This window comes from Macrosteles quadrilineatus, unplaced genomic scaffold (genome assembly GCF_028750875.1).
Source record: "Macrosteles quadrilineatus isolate MER2022 unplaced genomic scaffold, UCM_ALF_1.0 Scaffold_7__1_contigs__length_78375512, whole genome shotgun sequence".
Lineage (NCBI taxonomy): Eukaryota > Metazoa > Arthropoda > Insecta > Hemiptera > Cicadellidae > Macrosteles > Macrosteles quadrilineatus.
Genome location: NW_026542600.1, coordinates 56,516,859 through 56,540,544, shown reverse-complemented (window position 1 = coordinate 56,540,544; position 23,686 = coordinate 56,516,859). Strand labels below are relative to the sequence as shown.

Here is a 23,686-nt window from a genome sequence, read left to right as displayed (position 1 = left end):
ACTTGTTTTACAATAAGTGCCCATTAGTAAAACCCGCTATGGGAAGGATTAGGTGGAGGAGGAACACCAACATTAAATTATTTTTAATTGGTGGAACTCTTATAGTTTTTCATTGTAGTTTTGGTGATTGATACTCTATTATTTGAAAACTTTTTGTCACAATTGTATTGTTGTGTATAAGAAATATTTTTATAGTAGGTACTAACGACAAGCACAATTTGATTGTAAGATTCTTAATGGCAAAGGGCTTCTTGATAACAAAAAATAAAGTTCATAAATCTTCCTGATAATCACATTTCAATAGTGGGATTATTTTTATCACCAACAGTGTTCAAAGTTGTTGGGAGAGATTAACTTAAATGGGTTATTAATTCAAAAAAATAACATTCACAATTATTATATATGTACACACAAATTTTAAATATTTCATGTTGCTGTCATAAGTCTAAATTATTTCACAATTTAGCATATCCCCTTGTCTTCTTTCTAGCATTGCACTAAGCATTTATTGTGTAGGCCTAACATTATTTATAAAGGCAGTTATTATTTGTAATTATTGAAGAAAAAGCTGTTAGCAGGTAAATTATTGTTATTAATTTATGATTTTTCAGTTATCCAAGTTCTAAAAGACAATAATCCATATCCATGTGCATTCTCTTGGACTACCCAACACCCAAGCCCCCCTTTCATCCAGAATCAGCTTTTGCAAGTTGTTACATGACTCCAAACCAACGACCGATGCTGAACCATTTTCACACTCAACGAGGTCCAAAAGGGCTTCAAAACTGTCTGACATGATGGGCTCTGTGTAAAACTCCTTGGCCTTCATATCCTTCCTTCTGTCAGTCATTGGATGGGCTCCCACTTCCTCGTTGGCAGCAACGCCCAAGTACTCTTCTGCAGCCTATCCACCCCTTTCACTGTTCATTCTAGAATTCTGGTTCTGTTATCAGCCCTCTACTGTACATCCTGTACGTCCCTATCATCTCATCCTCAGTCCCCAACAACAGGTCCTGCTGTCTCACTCAGTTCGATGACAACACCGCCTTCTGGACCTACCAAAAACACCACCACACAACACAGACACCCTCCATTGGTGTATCACCATCAACGCCTAAGACCCAGTTTTGTTTTTTCAATTTCAACTCCCGTGGATTTCACCAAGTCCAATCCCATCCATTTAAAAAACGCCCGCCTGACCCCATTAAAGACTTGTAACCTCCATCTTGAGTTGAAATTGAAAAAAACAAAACTCCATTGGTGTATCACCATCAACGCCTAAGACCCAGTTTTGTTTTTTTCAATTTCAACTCCCGTGGATTTCACCAAGTCCAATCCCATCCATTTCAAAAACGCCCGCCTGACCCCATTAAAGACTTGTAATCTCCATCTTGAGTCAAGCTTGACTCCAAACTCTCCTATACTTTACAAATCACCCAAGCATCACAGGATTTTTTTATGTTTTGTTTTGATGCTTGTATACCTTGATTGTGCTTACTCCAGCAGTACATCAACCATCCTAGCCTCGCCCTACCATCTCACAAACTTGCCAAACCACCAAAACCTCCACTGACCACAACAGTGACCAAACTAATCAACTACCCTCACCCCGTAAACCTTATCCACAATACAAAGTCAGGTCACTTTATTCCTAATCTTCGGCTTCTACTTTGTAATATTCTTAGTAGTTGACAAAGCTCCTTTACCATCTAGGACAGCTTATGGCTTATAGCAACCTCAGCACCTTCTCCGCTTAATGATATTTCAAAACCATGTCACACCACAGGCTAAAAAGTCGGTAAAATACAGAATCGGGTGGTAAATTAACAAATACTAATGTCAATAAAATTTATTAGACAATAGAAACGCGAATACAGCTAGGTTCACTTACGATATTTACAAATAAATACAGATTATAGGGATATGACTGTACTTGTCTTTTAAGTGTCCATCAAGGGTAACTGACATAATTTTGAAAGGTTAATTATTTTCTCCACAGAGTTAAAACGTTTAATAGATGGCACTCGAATAAGAGAGTAATTTACTGACTGAAATGCTGTATGTTATAAAAATAGAATCTTCTCAGTTTGCCAGTTTTTTGCATTGGGTGTCAATTTGAGAAAGTAAATTATATCTTATTTATAACAGTTCTAACAGCTTATTGGTACTATCAACATTAATTAATGCTACTGACTTTTGTATATTGTAAATACACGCAAGATAAAAATCAGTAATTTATAATCAGCATACTCTGTCGGTGACTAAAATTTAATTACAATTCATTTTGTTTTTAAGTGGTTACAACTTGAACAACAATGTCTCAATCTATCTACTGTCAAAGCCAACAGATTTTCAGTGAAACTATCCAAAGGAACTGCCCTAGGGTTAATTTTGTTACACGTCAGAATATTGACGGATACTTAAAATTCAAGTACCTTCACATAACACAACCAACTATAAAAATAATACAATTAAGGTAATCACTAACCAAATCATAGGTGATATAACTAAATTAGAAATATTTTTTAGTTTACAACGCATAACAGTCTTTTAATGTTTCGTTTAAAGCTACAAAGGTGTCAATATAGAAAATATGATTTGTAAATAATTTTTTGACAAATCTGTAATTGAAGTACTAACTGTAGAAGAGTTACTAACGTAACACTCACAAGGAAAAACGTATTGTAGCTTTGATATAGTTTTACAATAATAAAGGAAATATTATAATAGAAGTCAAATATATTCTTAACGTTTTCACATGGCATAATTTAAGTTTTCAATAGAACTAAAAAAAACACAGATAACACTAATAAAAAATAACAATTGTTTCTAATCACTCTATAGTCTATATACTAGCAAATCTATATTTTGTTGGATAGAATTGCAAAAACTGTGATGTTGTGATGTAATGTATTTTTTGATGTACCAATTGAGTTTAATTTTAAGGTTAGCAAGATCTACCTGCCAAAACCAATTAACAATTAATTACCTGATATATAACATACTTATTTTAATAGACTTTCTACTGTTACCATTTAAAACTAAGAAACAGTAGTAACACTCCTTGACTTAACCTAGTCTGTACCTTGGGATAGTTAGGTCTTTTGCACACTAAGACATCACTTCTAATCATTTTCCGAATTATTTTACACATAAAACAGCTGTTAAACTGCATGGAATTTGTACCCTAGGTGTATACATAAGTATTTAAGTAAAAACTATTACAATGATACAAAGTCATAAAACTTAGTGAAGTTCAATGTGCGACGTTTAAGTTATAAGCTAAACTGCTAAAACAACCCCATCCTTATTATTTACTTCTAATTTTTTAGCATTTTGGGTATAATAAACAGAAAATCAGTCTAACAAATCGTAAGCAAAATGCAAGATAATTTGGGTTATAGAATCGCCTTTGGAAACTGCAAGTAGGCATCTAATCCTGTTGTGAAATCTCGAGCTTGTTTAAATATATATTTCATGTGTCGAACGTTTTGATATTGATACTAGTGTCACACATTTCTCTGTTATTTTTCGCGCTGTGTATAAGCAGCAGTTTCCAAAAGATTGTTTTATTTGGTCGTAATAACTTTAAAACTAGAAAAATAAAGAGATGTCAACACACTTAAAAGTGCAATTTAAATTGTCTACGGCTAGTATGAATAATCATACTAAGGAAGTATGAATTTATGAATATAAATTTCTTTTTTGAATAAATTAGGAATATAAAACTAAATAATATTGACTAATATCACCAAAATAATATTGATTAGTGATACTGAATCAAGGTACAGTACTTCACATTAAAACCAAAACAAAGTGTGAAGCTGTATGTGTGCAAAAAGGCCTAACATGTTATAGAGTCTAGTTTTGATATTATAAATCACCTTTCATAGCACAATAATGACATTTAAAACTTATTTTTACTATCTATAAAATTACAAACAGGCACTAATTTTAGAATTGTATATCGGAACTAGGGATTCTATCTAGTGTATAGATGCTTCATATGCATATTAAATAATTGGATACAACTGGACTTCAAATATCAGGCATATTTTTCTTAAGTTTAGATAACTTAATTAAGAATCAAGAGCGCCTGATCACAATAAACTTGTTAAAAGATTAATAGAGTCCAGTCCGTCAGACAATATTTGGATTTTAATTTTCTCAAATTTTAAATACATGGTTTGTAAAAATATTTAGGTTTTACTGCTTTGTTCCTGGTTGACTCTACTGCTGAATACAGTGTTCCTTTACTTTTAAGTAGTGCTGATGTTTGTGAGGACGTCATAGGGCCATGAGAGTAGTTAGGAAAACTCAAGAGGGAAAGCGCATGCTGCATTTGTCCAGTGTCGAGTAGCTACTAGCCAAATCTCTACTAGTGTGGATGGGTGTAAGTCACTCAATGAACTTCAGTACTTGTAGTTTTTTATGAATATTCGCTGTTCCGCAACAAACAAACTGCTCGAAAAAGTAGGGAATGAGTCGGCATTTCTGTTTAGAAATCTACAAATACCAACACAGCTTGTCCGAACATCTTAATGCCAGTCTTTCTTCCTTGATCTCAGGTTGTATGTAGCTTCACCTGGCTCAGGATATGGAAAGAGGCACTATTGAAGGAGTGCAAGATTTCATCAGCTCCTCAGCTATCCATAATTATATTTCTTATGGAGAAAAATGAAAACCACCTTTTGAACGGCTTTCCAGTTTATGGAGACTTAAATTTCCGACTTAAGGTCATAGGGGGGAATGACCTGGTCTAGAGGTAGAATGTGGAACTTCAGTCCCAGATTCAAATCCCACCAATGGATATAATCTGTGTAATAATGCCGTGACCCTCTAGGACTAGTCTGAACTGAAGTAATGTGTAAAACAGTTCCAAGTAGAGCCTTGCGTCCTGGATGTAAAGGAGGGACATTTAAAAAAGAAAAGAGTATTTCCAGGATCAAAACAGATTCCTAATAACTGAACCGTATTGTGCAAGAAATTTGTAAGTAGAAAACAACTTGCATGCAAGTAGAACACTGTTTCGCAATGATACAACTACTGATAGACAAAATGTCATTTAAATTTAATGCAGAGTTTTAGACGATGTATACATAGTTAATAATTGCCTCTTGATATTAATTAGTGCTTCTTGCTGATGGAATTTCCAGTCTTAGGGAAACTGATATAACAAAGTCATGATTTAAACCTGTTGTAAAGTTTTGAACAAGCTAAACTGCTAAAACTATACATCCTCACCAACACAACAGGGTAGTTAAGAACTGAAAATTAAATAACTTAATGGGTTAGATTTTGATTTGTAGAGAAAGGATAAAAGACCATACTTTGTTTGGATTGTAGCATGGCACAAAACCACATAGCCTATTGCATACATAGTGTTTATATGATTTTTATACAGTAGACTCCCTCTTAACCGACCTGGTATTAACCGATAATCGGATTGCTTTGAGAGCAGTTCGGTTTAACCGCCGCTTTCTAGGAGTCTCGGCATTTCCGCTCCCACGCTGGGCGATGAGAACTGAACCATATGCTTATCTCCACAGGATATGACTAAGAATAAGTTATTTTGTATTGATCACAAAAAATATAGCATATTGTTAGTTTGTCATCATCGTTCGTAGCGCAAGCACATCTGATCTGATTTGTTATCTGTGCGGCAAATTTATAACATCGTAAAGTGCGTTATGATTTTGAGAACTGATTATCTTATCGCTGGAGTAAACAAACAAGGCAACTTGTAGGGAGGGCAGGGAAGGAGGGTTAACAACTTAGTTCAAGGTCAAGTTAGTTTTTGTGCCTCTTGCTTGTATCTTTAATTTCAACAAAAGGTTTTGTACTGTATTACGATGGATTTGGAAAGCATCAATTAATACATAGTAGGTACTAAAGTTATTAAAATAGGAATTTTTATTGACTCTTGCCTAGAACTATCATAATTCCACTGAAAGTAGGCTTATTTGACTTAACCGTTTTGTGTTTATTTGTGACTTTTCTATCAACACGAAAAGGAGATAATAGTAGTTTATTCTATAAATACAGTAATGAAAGTATGACTTCAAAATGATGATTATATAATTCCAAATTAATAGCACTTCATTATGTTATGATTTTAGGGATTGCCTGTTTTAACCGACCTTTTGAGTTATCCGACCTAGATCTGGTCCCATTAGGGTCGGTTAAGAGGGGGTCTACTGTAGTAGTATCCCAAAAAAATACACAGTATATTTATTTTAATAGGAAGAAAATTGTCCAAAACTGAGTCCAGACATTTCCCAAATGGTAACTCTATTTGTATATTAGTCTTATTTATAGGTACTAACCTTGAATTGAAGTAACATTTTTACACAATTTTATCACAGTATCATTTTTATACATTATTATACAGTTCAAGGTAAGTTTAAAATTTACATATCAAACATTGTTCTACACTTTCAAAGAGATTAAAGCAATTAGAAATCAACTTTCTATTACATAAATGTTAGAGATTGTTGCAAAGGAACGTTGCTTTTCAAAAATTAGTGCAGTAACTTATAAAATCATACTATAGTGCTTTTTCTACTACGCTGTAACAACCTAAGAGGAAATTCATACTTTTTCATTATATTTCTTCTTAATCATCAATAAATATTCCAATGTGATATGAATACAGTAATCCCGCTGTTCCAAACTTCGCTGTTATTCAAAATAAAGGGGGACAAAGTCATTTTATATAGGCCTAACCTAAATTTTGGTTCAAAACATGATTTTGTCTTGGTATTTGTCTAAATTAGGAAAAACAAAATAAAGCTATAAGTCAAGTTGAAAAGCAATTTTAACTAATACAAGATATGTTTTCTACACAGATAAATAGGCTGCCTATTGTTTTTTTTAATCTTGCATTTTTTTTCTTTCCCCAGCGGTTCCTGGCAGCGATAGAGGTCAAAGACTTTCCTCGCCACCCTAAACTTTCTTTTAGTTATGTAGGAGGCTAAAGTATAATGTTTTGCACCAGCGCTGCATGCTACCATTGCTGCAAAATTAATTTTGTTGCCTTTTCGGTAAATTGGTATTTCGGTCAAAAGTGTTTTGGTTAATAGATATTCGACTGTAATTGGGACTAAACCTTTTTGTATTAGTGGAAATTTGGAATAAGCAGTACAAGGACGTCTGATCTATTCATAATTGATAACGGATTAGGTGAAAGGTAGAAATAACCCATGGAATCTGTGTGACAAATATTTGTCTCATCATCTCTCCTATCCTGCTCACTCTTCTCCCCAATATCCACTCTGGTCACAGAGGAAACATTCATTGGGACACTAAAGTGGTGTCTAGCACTAGTGCTAGTGTCTAGGGCAAAATACAACACTGCCCCCTCGCCCTCATGAACTACAACGTTTACGGTGGAGGAAGACCCTTTGCCCTGTACAATAGAAATTCCCAGAGTGTTAACATAAAACGATCACCTGTTCAGGCTCTTCCTTGCTTGACAAAAAAACATTTCCACACGGTCATCCCATAAGCGTGTTTCCACTGTACCTTCCTTCTCTGTGATTTAATGCAATTTTAGACATTTTCATAAAGCGTAACCTATATGTTTTTTTTCATATTTCGTAGAATATTATGTGAAGAAAGTCTTTGTCGTTTTTAACATGCTTAAATTTTTTCCCTCTATCTAGAAATGATTTCCTGTGTTTATATACGAACATAAAACTCAAGTTTCTGTTACAGAATAAGGGTGGACCTGAATACCTTAATACTAAAATAGCCTGTCATTAACCTCTTTGTACAGCAGCAAATAAAATATTTTTCTTCGTTTTATGTTAAACAATTTTATTTTTTTCTAAACCTTTTGGAACAGTTAGATTTCGGGATAACAGGACCACTGTAATTAAGTTCTACATTTTACCCTTCAGCCTAAGCTTGAATTTCAATATACCTTGTTATATATCGTGTCCATTAGTGTGCAAGCAGGATGTACATCCCCACAAGAACCCTTCCCCTACCACTGTCGCTTTTGTAATTTTGTAAAATTTTAACAATTAATTGCTGCTGGATTAATTTAATTACCACTAGCGTCTGGTGGTGCGACTCTCCTTTCGGAGGAAGTTTGCAGTGGGCAGTCTAAGGGTCTTATACTCATAGGAGTCCCACACTACAGGCTGACCACCTGCGTGTGTAAACACATTATTCTGCCTCTCCCTCATCCCTCCAAATCGTCATCCTAATTGACACAATCTTTACTCAGCAATCTTTAAATTTAACCTAAAATTAAAATGATAATTACATATATACAGACGTCGTGGTGGGAGGTCTAAGAGCATTGAGTGTAGGTAGTGACGGTGTTTCCTATTCGTTGAGTGACAGTTTTGCATCGAGTGCCAGTGTGACCAGACGACCTCCAGCGACTTTGCTGTTGATAAGCGCGAGGCTCGTGATGATTATGATGACCACCTCCATAATGGCTTCCAAAATATGAGCTGCCACCGCCGAACCTGTGAGGATCTCTTTCACCGAAGAAGTCTCCGAATGTTCTTTGTGGGAAGTCTTCCTGTAAACCAAAGTGAGAAAAGCCTTTAATCACTCATCATTTGGAAAAAGGTAACGGGAAGCCGATTCATCAACTTTAACTCCTCTTAAACATGTTTTAACTCTCGATAATCCGAAACTCATGGGACTAGGAGAGTAATGGAGTAGGCCTACAGAAAATGTCTGTTTAACGAAAATAATGCAAAACTTAACCTATAACTTAAGAAAACCTTTGTCTTTTACCCATTGACCCATTGACTATTAGGCCCAATTTTTTTTAATGTTTATTTGTTACATACAGTATAACTGTTAGATTTTTTTACTAACTACATATGTACAGATCTATCTCATGGACCTGAATATCGTTATCTATTTTCTAAATAAAACTAGGGGTACATCTAATAAATAATTTAAGATGCTTAAAACGTCAGTTCTTTGGTTTAATTTATTAGTAACAAAACAACACAGTATTATAACAGCTCTATACAATAAACACTACTATCTAGATGAAACATTTCTATTTACTTTAAATTCAATTGGAAATTCCAAAACTCCTCTCGCAACACAAATCAAAGTCTAATATTTTATCAATGCTCTTTCATTACAGTAATATAACAAGTGTAGGATTTTTTAGCGACAAATCGAATTGCTAATTAAGTTTACTATACTAGAAACACCCATTAAATATAAGAGTTGTCGGTAAAACTAAAATCCCCATTAAGCTCTACAGTCGCAGCCTAAAGGGCTAGTTCAAATATGAGGCCTACACCCTGTTCCTTACTTTAATCACTACCATTCTAGACGGTCCCCACCACTGCGGGATAATTAATTAGTCTTGTCATAGTATTTAAAACATTAAGAAATTATGCTCCCTAAAGGGAGTGGTGGGCAGGAATACGGGCAAACGGCTGTTTTTCCTAAGAACTTGTATATTGATTGGTAAGAAACTGGCATTTTCCTGCAACATTGATGAACATTCCTGCACTGGAAAATTTACGACTACGCCACTAACATCAAGTATATAAATCACGATTCGATATCTGTGGGCTCAGTCGTCCGTTAAATGAAGGTGTGAACGACTGTTAACTCCATCTTTAGTTGACAGATGTAAATTGAGTAAGGTGTTTGGGCCTAGAAAATGTGCGCAATGGTTAGATGGAGTTCAGAGTTGGTCTTGCAAATTTGCACGTTTTCCACGGCAGAAGCCAATAACCTGTTGTTTATCAGTCCCATTTGAAGCAGTGACAAAAATTAGAGTGATTTTGTGTGCAGATCGTGGTGTGACTACAAAAGAGATTATCAAATTCATAATGCACGTCTATAAGACTATCAAGAACTACGGTCAGCCTTTGAAGTTTAAACACAGCATCGGCAAGCAAGATTTCTCAAATTCAATCACTGCATTGATGAAAACTGCTGAGCACCCACTATCGGCCTGTTGTGCATATATGTTGGACCTCTATGATCTGCCTAAGCCGCTAATGCACATTTTCAACGTCAACATATGTTTCTGCTTACACATCTGTCAACTGCCAACAGTAGCCATCAGGGATTTATCCTCCTTCTTAAAAAAAAAACCTAATAAAAAATTGTGATTCATACTTGGCAGGGGCGTCGATTTTCATACACAACCTTTTCAATACCATTACAAGACTAATTGTCCCATAGGGGTAAGAAATCGGTAGACAAATAGTGGATGAAGTAATTAGCACGTCGGTCTCAGATTAGAACTAGCCTGCTTGGATGTGACTAAAGCTCAATAGAGACCCTAATTAACAGATAAACCTTGCATCTCCACTTACTATGCTCTCATAAAGATGTTGATATATTTATATCATGGATAATATGGTAAACAACAAAAATTTTGATTTAGCACTCCGCTCCTAATCAGACTCATTAGGAGTGTTTCAATTTATATTAAATTTTATTGCATTAATACAAGTTGGTTGTAAAAATGTGTCAATTTATAAGACAATGCAAAATCATTAAAATTGAAAGATGTAAATAAAACAGAATATCAACAAGCAATCAAGCGTTCACAAGCTGTTCAAACAAAATGATTGCACTAAGGCAACTGTCAGCTGTTTTAACTAATGGATAGAAATGTCTCGAATAAGGGTATTGCGCAACACCATGCATGTTTACTCATTAAGATTGATAGGTTAGAATAGACCTTTTTAAACATGGCCATATACAACATACTGTAATTGTTCATTTTAGATTCTGAATGAGTTTAATGTTGAACTTCTTTTTCAGTTGGTTTTTATGAAAAAAGGTCTTTGGAGTTTTTATTAAGAAGATTTTGTCACTTTAGGCTGAAGATTGTATTTCTCATCCTTCCCATGTCGAAGGATATTTTGTTTCTTTTTATACAGACTTAACCAAGTTACGAATGAAAGTACGAACCAATCAAAATCCAGTGGCGTAACACATTTTTACGGGCCCTCCTGCAAACTTATCTTTTGGGCCCACCTCTCATGAGTTATTTTTAGACCACCGATACAACATAATCAAACACCCTCCCCCTCCCCGCAGAGTTATTTTTGGACCACCTTTATAATTATCAAACAGATTAGTCATAAATAGAGTAGTAAATAAATTATGGATTATGTTTCATAAAATGGAGTGTTAAGTATTTCAGTCATGGTTTTATCAAAAAGTTACATCACTACATCATTATAGCGTTTGTAAATAGTTTTGGAATAAAATAAAAATTCTGTATTTTATCATCCATATCAGAATGATTATATCAAGGAGGTTTTACATTTAATTTATCACACATGTTATCCATTTCTGGATTCTACCCTAAAATAACCCTAAAATAATAGAAACAAATTGTAAACAAAACACAACATCTAAAGAAAACCGGACAGAACTAACAATAAAATTGGCTTCAGCTGTTCCAAAAGGATGGGAAATATACTAAGGAACTATGTTTTATCCATAGTAATACATTTGAATAAGAATGAACCCAAATTTTTTGGACCCACTCGTCTCACAGGCCTCTCTGCTCGCCGTTTCCTGCTCACCGGTTCGCGGGCCCTGCAGGCCCTTCTGTTACGCCACTGTCAAAATCCAACAATTTACTGCAAGGTCCAAATGATAATGTCAACATAAATGTGTAAGTGACAACTTAAATATGTGATGTGAGTGTAGATTCATCACTGAAGTTTGATAAATAGGCTATATGAATTTGTGAAAACTAAAAACTTATTAGCCTTTAAAATCAATGATTGTGATTTGTGACCATTCACTACTTCTCCCGAAAAATTGTTTGAAATCAAGGCTTAGAGGTCAGAAGTCTTAATAAAAATAAATAATCATGATGTAAACAAGTGACATAATGATGAAATAATAGTGATACTTATTATAGTGAGACATTCACACAGTCTATAAGAAATAAAAACTAATTTCCACGAGACAAAGTAATTACAATCAGATGCATTCAAATCTTTCATAAGATTGCATTTTAAATGTCTGTGCAAACATTTTATTTACAGACAAAAAATGCATGAAACCAATATTGCAGTTACTTCCCTTTATCTAAACTTTATTTTAAACTCAAGTTTTACCGTAGTAGCAAGGAATTTGTCTGATGATAATTAGTTGTAGTTGGAGGTTTATATTAGAAATTGTAAGTTTATGATGAGGAGTTTTGTGATAATATTTGACACCTTTACTCCATCCAAGGTTTTGTTTTCAAAGAGTAAAAGATAAAGAAATAGGAGATCATGGTTCTTGAAAGCTAATTTTAATTTAGTTCAGAATATATTGCACCTCTGAAATCTGGTAAAAACTATTTTATTCTATTGAGGGATGAACCACAGTAAAGTAAAGGTAAACGTCCAGGAACTTTATAACACATTACATGTTGTAGACTCATGGTCAATATTTCTATATTAAGTGTTTATATAGATTATTTAGTGTGCTCTTCTCTCACTAGTCAAGATCATGTCATTTCACAAACTTGTCATCTTTCCTGATAGAATTCTCTTTTATTACCATAAGCATACCTCTTCAAAAAAGTCGTTGAAGCTGAAGAAGTTGTGATGTTGATGGCCTTGATGAGGTTGTCTTCCGTGGAACTCTCTTTGATTGAAGTGGAACTTTTCACCTCCAAACTCTTGGCCAAAGAAGTTGCGGAAAAGATCGTCATCGAAAGTAAACTGGAATCCACCATGGCCGGCCGGACCTTCTTGCCACTGGGGTGCGGCGCCAGGCTGTCCTTCATGGCCGAACATGTCATACCTTTTCCTCTTCTCTTCATCTGACAATACTTCATTGGCTGAAAAAATAATTTTTTTTTATATAATTCAAATATTGATAATCGGACAAGTTAAAAAGCTATCTGTTTGGTTCTTGTAAAACTATGTCCTCAACAACTGGAACGCAGTACATGCTATAATATGCCTCTTAAATTTAAAAGTTTTTGCACACTAAACGCCGCAGCTGGCCATCACGCAACCTCAGCAAACAAGTTAAATGCGATTTTTCAAGGGCTGCCAAAAGCTGAATTATAAACTTTTGTGAGAGTCCTTAGTTTTTTTACAAAGTGAAGTTATTTGGTTTAAAATGGTGAAAGAGTTGGCTGAGTATGCTAGCCAAACGATTTATTTCAGCCAGGAATGTACTTATTGATGGTCTCAAATTACAAAAAGTCAAACAAAGGTCTTAACATACAGTTCCAAAGTTGAAAGGAAGTATAGTAGACAAATATGGTGGTGGGACAGGGGGTTGATTATAATGAGAAAGGGTGTCCGTAGAATGTTTCAACAAATAAAAATGAAACGCATAATAGGATCTCTTAACCATTACAGTAATACAAAACAATCTGAAGGGCTGAGAGAGTCTCATGAAGAGCAGATGAAGTACAATAAGACATTTCCCGGTTAATCAATCCCATATTCTAACAAGAGGATGTGGACCATCTAGTCCCTTTTCAGGACAAGTTTTAACTAGCTTTCAGGATATGAAAAGCTTTTGGACTTGAAAGTCTTCCATCCTTTCTCCTGAAGACCATGAAGAAAATGGTGGATAGGTAATATCAAGAAAGGCTCTTAGAGGCTGACATTTACAATAAAATCAAGAGACGCTATGGGCAAAATCAAACCAAGGATGTAGTTCTGCCTACATAACTCAGATAAATTTCACGGTGTGATAGAAACATGGGTTTTGACAGGAACTGAAACCCTGGGCCAGAAGAGGCTCAATAAGCTGCTCTTGCTTGGCAAATACCAGGTCTTCTATTACAGTATAACAAAAGCACACAAACTTTTGAAACTTCTAGTGTGCGTTTTAATTCTATTGATGGAGATTGTTTTTGTTACTGCTTGACGCTTGTAGTTCACTGCATTAGCTTGTTGCATGGGACCAGTTGTACCTTTCTATTCAAATTAGCCAAGCTTAAATGACCTGTATAGCTTTAATAGTTCTGTTTCTCCAATACCAAAATTACAATATTTGGTAATTTCCGGAGGCCACTAATTTAGAAGGATTTTTTTTTTACCTGAGACAGAAAATAACTACATAATTGAAAATAACATACTTAAATTGACTTACAGTCCAAATTTGACTTGATTACGATTAGCGGCCTTTGGATTCTGCCTCCCAGAAGTCGGCGAGGATTGAGTTGAATAATGAATGCTTCACTGCCGCTAGCTGCCACATATACTCCGCCAAGTAGGTATACAGCGCATTGCGGCGGTTATGTTAGGTTGGGTTATCATAAATGTGTTTGTAGGACTTTCCTCGTTTTGTTGTGAATGGAACGATACCAGATGAGTCATCACTCATGACACTGCCCCAGATCAATGAATACAGAACCTTCTGTATTCAATGCCCACATACAGGCGAAGTGTCAGGTGATGCACGTGCTCCAGTCAACGACCTGACCTTGGCCTACTTGGAGGGGATTTGGTGGGCGAAAGTATGACTCATCTGGTATCGTTCGATTCATAACAAAACGAGGAAAGTCCTACAAACATATTTATGATAACCCAACCTAACATAACCATCAGAAAGCGCTGGCGCTGTATAAGGGTGGCCTCCATATAATACGAAAGTACACAATATTTATGAACCTCTCATGAATCGCAACTTTTTTCAGAATATTTTGCACCCATGTAATCAAGCTACTTTAACTTATTTAAGACTCAACATTAAAATCAATTGCATACATATGGAATCTAGAAAGACCTAATACGCACATATGGAAAGGCCTCATCACTACACTCACTAATACAATGCCATTGCCATAGCCTACTGAGTCACCATGTCAGGCCCACCCCACATTGGAGAGAGGCGAGGTGCAGGCTAGGTGCAGGCAGGAGTGAGGACTTTTTCTTGTCACCGCACATTGAAGCGAGGCGAGACAGAGGTTTCCTAGCTTTGGTGCTACTGTCGCGAGGAAAGGAAGATTCTTTGAACTTTTACTAATTCTGATTGTGAGTTTAATCATTTAGTTTCACTCTATTCGCTATCCGAAAAACGTAAAAAATGTTTTTGAATTACATGAAAAAAAATATTGAGCCATGGAGAGTATGTTTTGACTACCTACTGAACTGCTAGACCAGTCTTTTAGAAAATATTTTCGGGTGAACTAACAACAGTTTGATGATATCCATAACTTGATTGAAAGTGGCATTAGTGGAAAGGAATTTAAAGCTCAACCACATAACCATCTGAATTAAATGCTCCATTCTATATTTTTCACTCACAAAACACTAGAAACCCAACGCAGGCGCGAGCGAGGTGCAGGAAAACTGTATTCCACGGAGGCCTGACAGAGGCTGCAGCCTCTGCTCAATGTGCGGTGCTCCATTTAATCACGTGTATTACAGAATAGCCGCGCCTCGCCTGCACCTCGCCTCACCGTTCGCTGGTCAGTGGTCAGGCCTGAATACCAACACTAGGCCTAGTGCTCGCATGTGTGATTCAACGAATTACTTGGCGCCAGTCTGTGCTCGGAACAATGGTCAACTTGTGTGGGACTTTTGTATGTCAAGATTAAATATGAGTAGGCTCATTGAAGACTGGATTTGTATTAACTGACAATTTAGGTAAAAACTAAAAAAAAATTGTTGTTCAATTAACTCCAGGATTACTTAAGGCATATAACTGTTTTAAAACCAAATTATTGTCACCATCTAAAACTGTGACAAACCCATTGCCAATCCTATTATCCTTCTCTACAACAAATATACCTTCATTAATTTCTTTGAATTTATCCTCTGCTCCTGGATCTTTATTTTTGTCAGGATGATATTTGGCAGCCTGTTTCCTAAATGCCCTCTTGATCTGTTGTGTTGTAGCCTTGCGGTCTACGCCAAGAACATCATAGTAATCACGTTTCATCTCTGCTAGTTCGACAGCAGCCAACATTAGCGTAACAACGGCCCATACTGTGCGAAACAACTGCATCTGAAAATAAAACAATAGGTACAGTGGAACGATGATGACATATGATAAACATAGTACCTATTATTAATAACATAGTACGATAACATAGTATTATATGATAGCATATATTAAGTACCGTGTGGAAAACATACTTAATAATGTAATGTGGACATTATTAACTCACCCTTGATAAAAGGTGTTATTTTCAAATTTTCTTACACACATTATTGCAAACCACGATAACAAGTCTTGTTTAATAATCCCCATGAGAGTCTTGTTATCGAGGTTCTACTGTATTTTATCTGCCAATAAACATTTTGACATAATCAAAACATTGGTTTTAGACTGGGCATTTACTTGATTGTTACTTGAATTGAAAAATTACATTTGACAACTAACAAACATAGGTACTGTACAGAATTATTGTGGATATTTTCACATACAAAATACCAATCCATAAAGGTGTATATTTATTTCACTGGGAAGCATTAAAATAAAAGCGTTTTTTTAAGAGGGCTAAACACAAAATATTAGGTACCGTACAATGAATTAAGCACTTTTTTAGTTTGCAAAAATTTACAAAGTGAAACTTACCTATGTTGGTCAAAATAGCAAGAATGAGTGTGGTGGATGTAAGTTAGCCATTTTATGTGTAGTTAAAACTTATAAAGTTTTAAAGTACCGTAAATTTTATTATGTAGTCCTAGGCGTTATAACTTTATACAAAAAATTATATATATTTCTACACCACTCAGGCTCGTCCTCAACAACCTAATCTTGATCGATTAAGATTGGATTTAGCATAAAGAATTCTCAGAACTATGGAAATATTGAGAATCAAAATATGGATAGGGCATATGGTGGTAAAAGCCAACCTTACCACTGTGGGCCTCGTAGCTGTATACTCGTAGGTAGGTACCGTTTGCACTTTTTGTTAAAACTCTTCGCCAATCCTTGGATAGAATGAGCTGTGACTGGGAACGTCGCGTCGTAGTGTAATCCAGCTACTCGGAGGTCACAAATCATGTTTTATAGGCCATGATCTTTGGATGAGATACTCCCTAGTGTGGATTAAGGTCCACACTAGTAAGTACTACGACTATCTGCGGTACTATCCTGATGATTAGACCAATTCGTAAATTACAAGGCAAAAATGTGGTTCGAATTCCACTATATTAACTGTAGGTCCCTTAGTTGCCATTGGCTGTATGGGCTATTAATTAACAGTTCCTGTCCAAGCAACTTGTCAGTCTAAGTCAGTAACAGGACTACAAGATCGTGCCACTTACACTCATCTCCATTCATACTTGGCTTATGATGTGTACTTTTTTATGGTCGCCATTTCATTTAAAAGTATAAATTAAAGTACCGGTAGCTTATTGTGTAGAGTAAAAAATAAAGTTAAAATATACATAACTTAGTGAACAACTTAACAACTTATCTAAACACAACGGCTGCTGTGGTAACAGAGCATCAAAGTTAAGCCTAACAGGATTTATTCTCCTCATGCAATCAAATTCTTCAGTTACAGTAGGCTACTTATCCTGTCTTAAAAATTTACAGAGGATGATTAATTTTATTGGTTTGCGTAAGCAATGATGAATGTTAACTAAAAACAAAACTACCCGAATTTGTTTGTTTTTAGTAGCCAATATATTTAAAATGTAATAGGTAATTAGTCCCTATGCTAGTCGCATTTTTACAGAAGGAACAGTAGCAAAAAACCTTTTAAGGGAAACCGGACTAAGCCTATTGAGTGGATATGCCGGGAATCAAACATGTCCCTCTTACATAGAAGTCAAAGATCTTAACCACTTGGCTAGCGGCACCCCATCAATATATTTAGTTTAAAATATGGTTTAGAGTATGAATTAGTTCCAAGAAAATAATAACATGATGCCAATGAAATAATCACCCACCCCCCCCCCCCAAAAAAAAAACAAACTAGATGACACTCAAACTAGGTGATTAGTGGAAATTAGGCCTATAACCAGACCTAAGTGACTCTACACAAGTTACAAATAGCCTATTCAAATCAAGATTTTTGATTTGAATAGTCAATTAAATGATAATATTATGGTCATTGTGTTTGTATTGTTGGTCAAATTATTGTAAGGTGCAACTGAATTACATAGACTATCATTTTAGCCTACTAACACAAGAAGTGAATTAGATAAATTAGGGGTTGGGTTAATAATAGAGGACATTAGTAAAAAGAAAATGCATAGAAATCTACTTACTTTTCCAAGCAACCAAGAGCAAGGATGGATTGAGACTTTCACTTCTAGAACTCTCACAAAATACCTCAACCTCTAAAATAAACACAGGTGTACTAGGCAAGAGCACAGTGCAGTGAGTGAGGCGTGCAATGTTATTTAATAGAAATGACGGCCAAGTGAGAGGTTATGACATTTCGAGAGATTTGTTCATTTGTGATTGGCTACTTCTTCAAAACATATGTTTAACAGCTGGATTTCGCAGAACGGCAAAAAGCACTGCCCAGTGCCCAGCTGTTCGTCAATCGTCTTTTATTTGTAAACCTTTTTTCCCACCTATAGTTGGCTTAAAATCTTATCATGAAGCTTTGTATATGTATGTACCCATTTTGCCTTTTCATGAGCAGTGCTTGTTCTCAATTCATCAATTGAAACCGGGGGCCCTATTTTTGAAATGGTTGACAGTTGAGTCAATCGTCAGCACTCAACTCAACCAACAACATGATTTGGTATTTTTGAAACCCAACAGTTGGGAAGCGAGTTGGGGATCACTAGTTGAGAGACTCGTGGTGGAAATGTAGAGCATACGACCGTCAAAAATTCAGATGACGTCATTTTGAACCAATCACAATGCAGAGTTCTTGCGGACTTCGATTTAACCTCTTCTTACTCTAAAATCTGGCAGCTAATCTCAATCTGCCATATTTCGAGACACTGAGGTAAACTGTCAACTCCGTTCTTGAGAGATTGAGGTTATGTCTTGCTTAATTTTAGTGATTGCAAAGTACCTTAACTTAAGTAATTAACTAAAGTAAACTAAATAAAGTAATAAACTTAAGTATAAAAAATAAAATTTACTATGGATGTTTGTTTTAGGGTGTAGCTAATTAAAAGTTTAGGCATAGGCTGCACTTTACTTTAGGTCCTACACTCATCCTAAATACATTATTATTTGCTTTCTTCGTCTCTATTTCGGAACACATAACCTTATTTTAGTTTCCTTCATCGGGTTGTTTTATAATATTTTTAATTGTTTTTTATTTAGGTTAAAGCGGCTATTTGCCATTGCACTGAAAGCATATCGTAACTTAAATTAATTTGGTATTCAAACAAACTATGATATTGTTTCTCTCTACCACAATCCTTAATAAATTATAGGTCTAATAACAATTAATTATCTTATAATAAGTTCAATTAGTATGCCTAGTCTATTTCAAACATTCCAACAAGAATAAAACCCTTGATTAAATAGTCTAGTATTGACACAGTAAATAAAATTAAAATGCGATTATTCTACAGAAAACAATCGCATAATTGGGTGCTAATACATTGACAACAAATACATAACCTCTAAATCGCAATTAGTAAATTAAAGCAATAACAAAACAATATGGCGTCGTCTCAAAAAGAGTATTTTTTTGCCGAAAGAGAGGAAGAAGAAAGTGCAGTCAACCTCCACTCAACAGCTCGATAGGTGTTGAGTAGTTTTGGTTGTATAAGTCCACCGTCAACCGTTTCAAAAATACGAAACGATTGGAAATAGAATGACTCGACACTCAACTCAACAGTCAACCATTTCAAAAATAGGGCCCCGGGTAAGATATGACTTTTTATCACCGTTAAAAGAGACAAAAGATCATATAAAGGATTAAAGCTTGTTAATTTTATGATGTTTTATCCATAAATTGCATTAGCAAATCTAAACAGAGAGAAGGGCTTGGATTTAAATATAAATAACTGCGTGTTTTTAAACCTAGTCATGGGCGTCATGGGATTCGGTTGTTCGCAATTGTGTTGTGTTAGCCCCCCATGGAACAGTGCTACCTGAGGACATTGGCGTGTATTGGTAATTTTGGTGGAAGCTGACAGCGTTAGCGTTACATAAAGATTAATTATTGATCTTGTGAATAGTGATCAGTTTTAATATGACTTAGCTGTAGTGCGTTTTAGAAGACACATGATGTAGATACCTCGTTGTCTTTGAATAAACGCAAGCTAAAAGAGAGAGAGAGAGAGAGAGAGAGAGAGAGAGAGAGAGAGATGCTTTATTTGCAATCTTCAAGATTGAAATAGTGTCAAAAATACAAAGTGTATGTACAAACAATTAGATAGACTTTCTTCTTGCTTTACAATAAAATGTTCGATACATTCACTTGCTCCGCCAGTTGGTGAATTCATTAATCGTGTAGAATGGATGACCTAGCAGCCACTCCTTCAGTTTTGTCTTAAACATTTGAGGTTTTGAAGTTTTGACTTCATCTGGTAGTAGGTTGAAGAAATTCGCTCCGTTGTACGATGGCTTCATTTCAACCCGCTTGCTGTGATGGCCAGGAAGGTTGAAGTCTCCAGCACGCCGAGTGTTGTACTGGTAGGTATCTTCATTTTTATGGAGACCCTTCAGGGAGGCGAGTGAAAGAACTTCCAAGATGTAGATGGTCACCACAGTGAGAACGTTCCACTGTTTGAAAGGCTCTCGACAGCTCTCCCTCCAGCCTAGGCCAGCCATGACTCTTAACGCTCTCTTTTGCAGGACCAGCACACGTTGGATGATGTGAAGAGAGGCACTTCCCCAAGGCTGAATGCCATACCTGAAATGACTTTCAAAGAGAGAATGATATATGATTTTATTAGGGCTTCTGTCGTACTAATGCACTTGATGCGTCTTAGAGCGAAGGTTGCACTGCTCAATCTCGCATGCATAGTTCGTCTATGTGATCAACCCATGAGAGCCTGCTGTCAATAACCAAACCAAGATGCTTTGACGATTTAGTGACCTGAAGATATGGACAGCCAGAATTCTCATCTCTCTTCGTTCCCATGTTTACCTGCTTGGTTTTCCCCGCATTGAATACCAGGTCGTTCATGTTACAGTAATCAATGGGTAGGTTTAAGGCTATGTAAGAATTAACTTCAAGATCTTCAACTGATTTGCTTGAAGTTACTAAGACTGTATCATCAGCGTACATTAATGCTTTGCTGTACGGCTCGAGGTGTGATGGAAGATCATAAGTGAATAGGATAAAAATCACCAGCCCCAGGATAGACCCTTGGGGTACGCCTCTTGAAACAGGAAGCAGTTCTGATCTGTATGCAGAGACTCTCCCATTCACTTTCTGTCTTAGTTGAACAAGTTGGTTGCGTCCCACTAGGTAGCTCTGAAACCATTTCCAGGCAACACCTTGCAAACCAAGTTCTTCAAGTGTTGCAAGGATCAGATTATGGCTGAGGCGATCAAAGGCCTTACTCAAGTCAAGGAAGACACTCGTTACATTCTCCCCCTTCTCGAGTTTGTCCACAACGTGTTCAATCAATTCTACCGAGGCTGTAACTGTAGATTTCTTCTTTTGGAAACCATGTTGGGAACCTTGTCCTGTTGATTTCTAGATGGTCCGTGAGCTAGTAGTAAGAACTATCTTCTCCACAAGCTTTGAAACGGTAGAACCCAATGAGATGGGCCTATAGTTTTCTATGTCGTGTTTGCTTCATTTCTTGTGTAACGGAATTACTATTGAGCTTTTCATTTTGCTTAAGAAAATACCTTGGGACATACTTAGGTTTATTATATGTTGTAGAGGTGTTAGGAGTTCATCTTTGCAGTGTTAGTGTTTAACCATGAAAATCATCTAAGCCTGAGAAAGTCTTGTTGTGTATACTGCAGATAATTTTTGGGCAGTTCCTGCTTAGAGGTAAGTGGTAACGACATCAAGAAAAACGGTACATCAAGTTGGGGGTGTTGTTCAATTCGTGGCTTCTGGTCAGGGATGTTTTTTTAAGGTTTCTTCAGCAACTGACGTGAAGTAGGCATTAAAACAATCAGCAAGTTCCCTGGGATCTTCTTCTTTATTTGAGTCTACCATAAGGTATTTACAATTTTCAGGTCAAAGCTCTTTTGACTTCCGCTCACTATTAATCACATTCCAGATAGCCTTAGACTTTACTGAGGACTCCGAGATGTAGTTGGCAGTGGCTGTACGACGCAGCGATTTCAGCTTTAGGTAGTAGGTTTTCTTTAATTGATTTGCCTGAAATTTATCTTCTTCTTTTCCACTTAGGATGTAGAGGTCTTAAGCACGAATTAAGTCTTCTCTCATAATGTTGGCTTCATCGTCGTAAACATGTTTTACAGGATTTTTCTTCTTGCTTCGGGACATTGTTCGGGGGCATGTAGCATCAAGAGCTAAAGTAATGATTGAAATGAAACTATTGTAGGCATCTTCAACACATCTGTATTCTAAGATAGTTGTCCAGTCTTGAAGTGATAAAAGAAGATTCAAATTATCTAAGTTATGTGGTTTGAGGCAACGGTGAGAGTAAAAACAAGGTTTTATTTGTGCTACAGGTAGGTACTGCACAATTGTCCAGTATGGTCTGAAATTCCAGTATTGATAACTTGAACGTCTACCTCTTGCATGAAATTTGAAGATACACAGCACATGTCGATCGATGTTGAAGACTCCTTAGAAATTCTTGTAGGAGGAAGCTTAATTTGGTGAACGTTAAAAGTCGTTAGGAGGTTGTCCAGTTGTTTGCTTCTTGCTGATTATACAAGGCAGTTCACGTTGAAGTCACCCATGATGAGAATTATGTCATGCTGTGTCACCCAAGGGTCCCAAATTTTTGAAAGAGTCTCCAAGGAAAGATCAAATGCATCCTTGTCCTCTCCTGGGGGACGATAAATGCCCAGAACAAATCATTTTGCCTGTTTATTAAGTTTTACAGCAACCGCAGAAACTTCTATTACCAAAGGGGTGCGTGCGAGCTCTAAGTTTATTATTTCAACCTCATTCTCAAGGTCACAGTGTTTGAAGATGGCAACACCCCCTTTACTAATATTTGTCCTACAGTAGGCTGAGAGAAGACTGTAGTTGCACAGCCGCGTATTGTTCAGACTATCATGATCTTGCCCATGTTCTGAGATAATGACAATATCTGGAGAAGTGGATTGGAGGAGGTGATAAAATTGTTCATAAAATAACATAACATAAAGTAACATAAAATATGACTTATATTATGTTTCGAAAATTTATATCCCACCTCCTAAAGCATGCCTTTGTCATTAAGGTTTGGTGCAGTTTAGATTCAAAAACGAATCTTATAATCAAAGTAACAAACATACTTGAGTACTCAATGCTTTAACAGATACGAACATTCCCGAACACCTCCAATAAAAAGCAAACAAGGGTAGATCTATCTATAAGGGTATATCTATCTATCTATCTATAAGGGTAATACACTGGAAGCGTCAGGGTAGATCTTCCCACTGGTCACTACTAGTAAGCCGTAGTTGTTACAGGCCTACTCTTAAAACATAACTCTCTACCATCAGGGGCCCATTTCATAATAAACTACAAGTTACAAGTTACAACTTGTAACTTGTAATTTCCATAAGATTTGCATTAGGCGATCAGCTGATTTACTAATAATATTAGTTTGTACTTTATTATGAAATAGGCCCCAGGGAGTAATGAACCTTGCACCTATGTATATGGTAATAATTATACACTATATTACACATTTCTAAATGTACAGTACTAGTATCCTATCTAATGCATTGACTA

At 36.0% G+C, this 23,686-nt stretch overlaps 1 protein-coding gene across 1 annotated transcript; it reads right to left on the bottom strand.

Moving 5' to 3' along the window:
* Positions 1-1,834: 1,834 nt before the first annotated feature.
* On the bottom strand, positions 1,835-18,277 carry LOC128997881 (dnaJ homolog subfamily B member 9-like). Its single transcript, XM_054423659.1, has 4 exons — positions 18,153-18,277; positions 15,717-15,933; positions 12,528-12,799; positions 1,835-8,536 (listed from the first exon to the last, which is right to left on the bottom strand). The coding sequence occupies exons 2-4, from the start codon at positions 15,931-15,933 to the stop codon at positions 8,300-8,302; spliced, it is 726 nt and encodes a 241-aa protein (XP_054279634.1). The 5' UTR covers positions 18,153-18,277; the 3' UTR covers positions 1,835-8,299.
* Between the last annotated feature and the right edge of the window lie 5,409 nt (positions 18,278-23,686).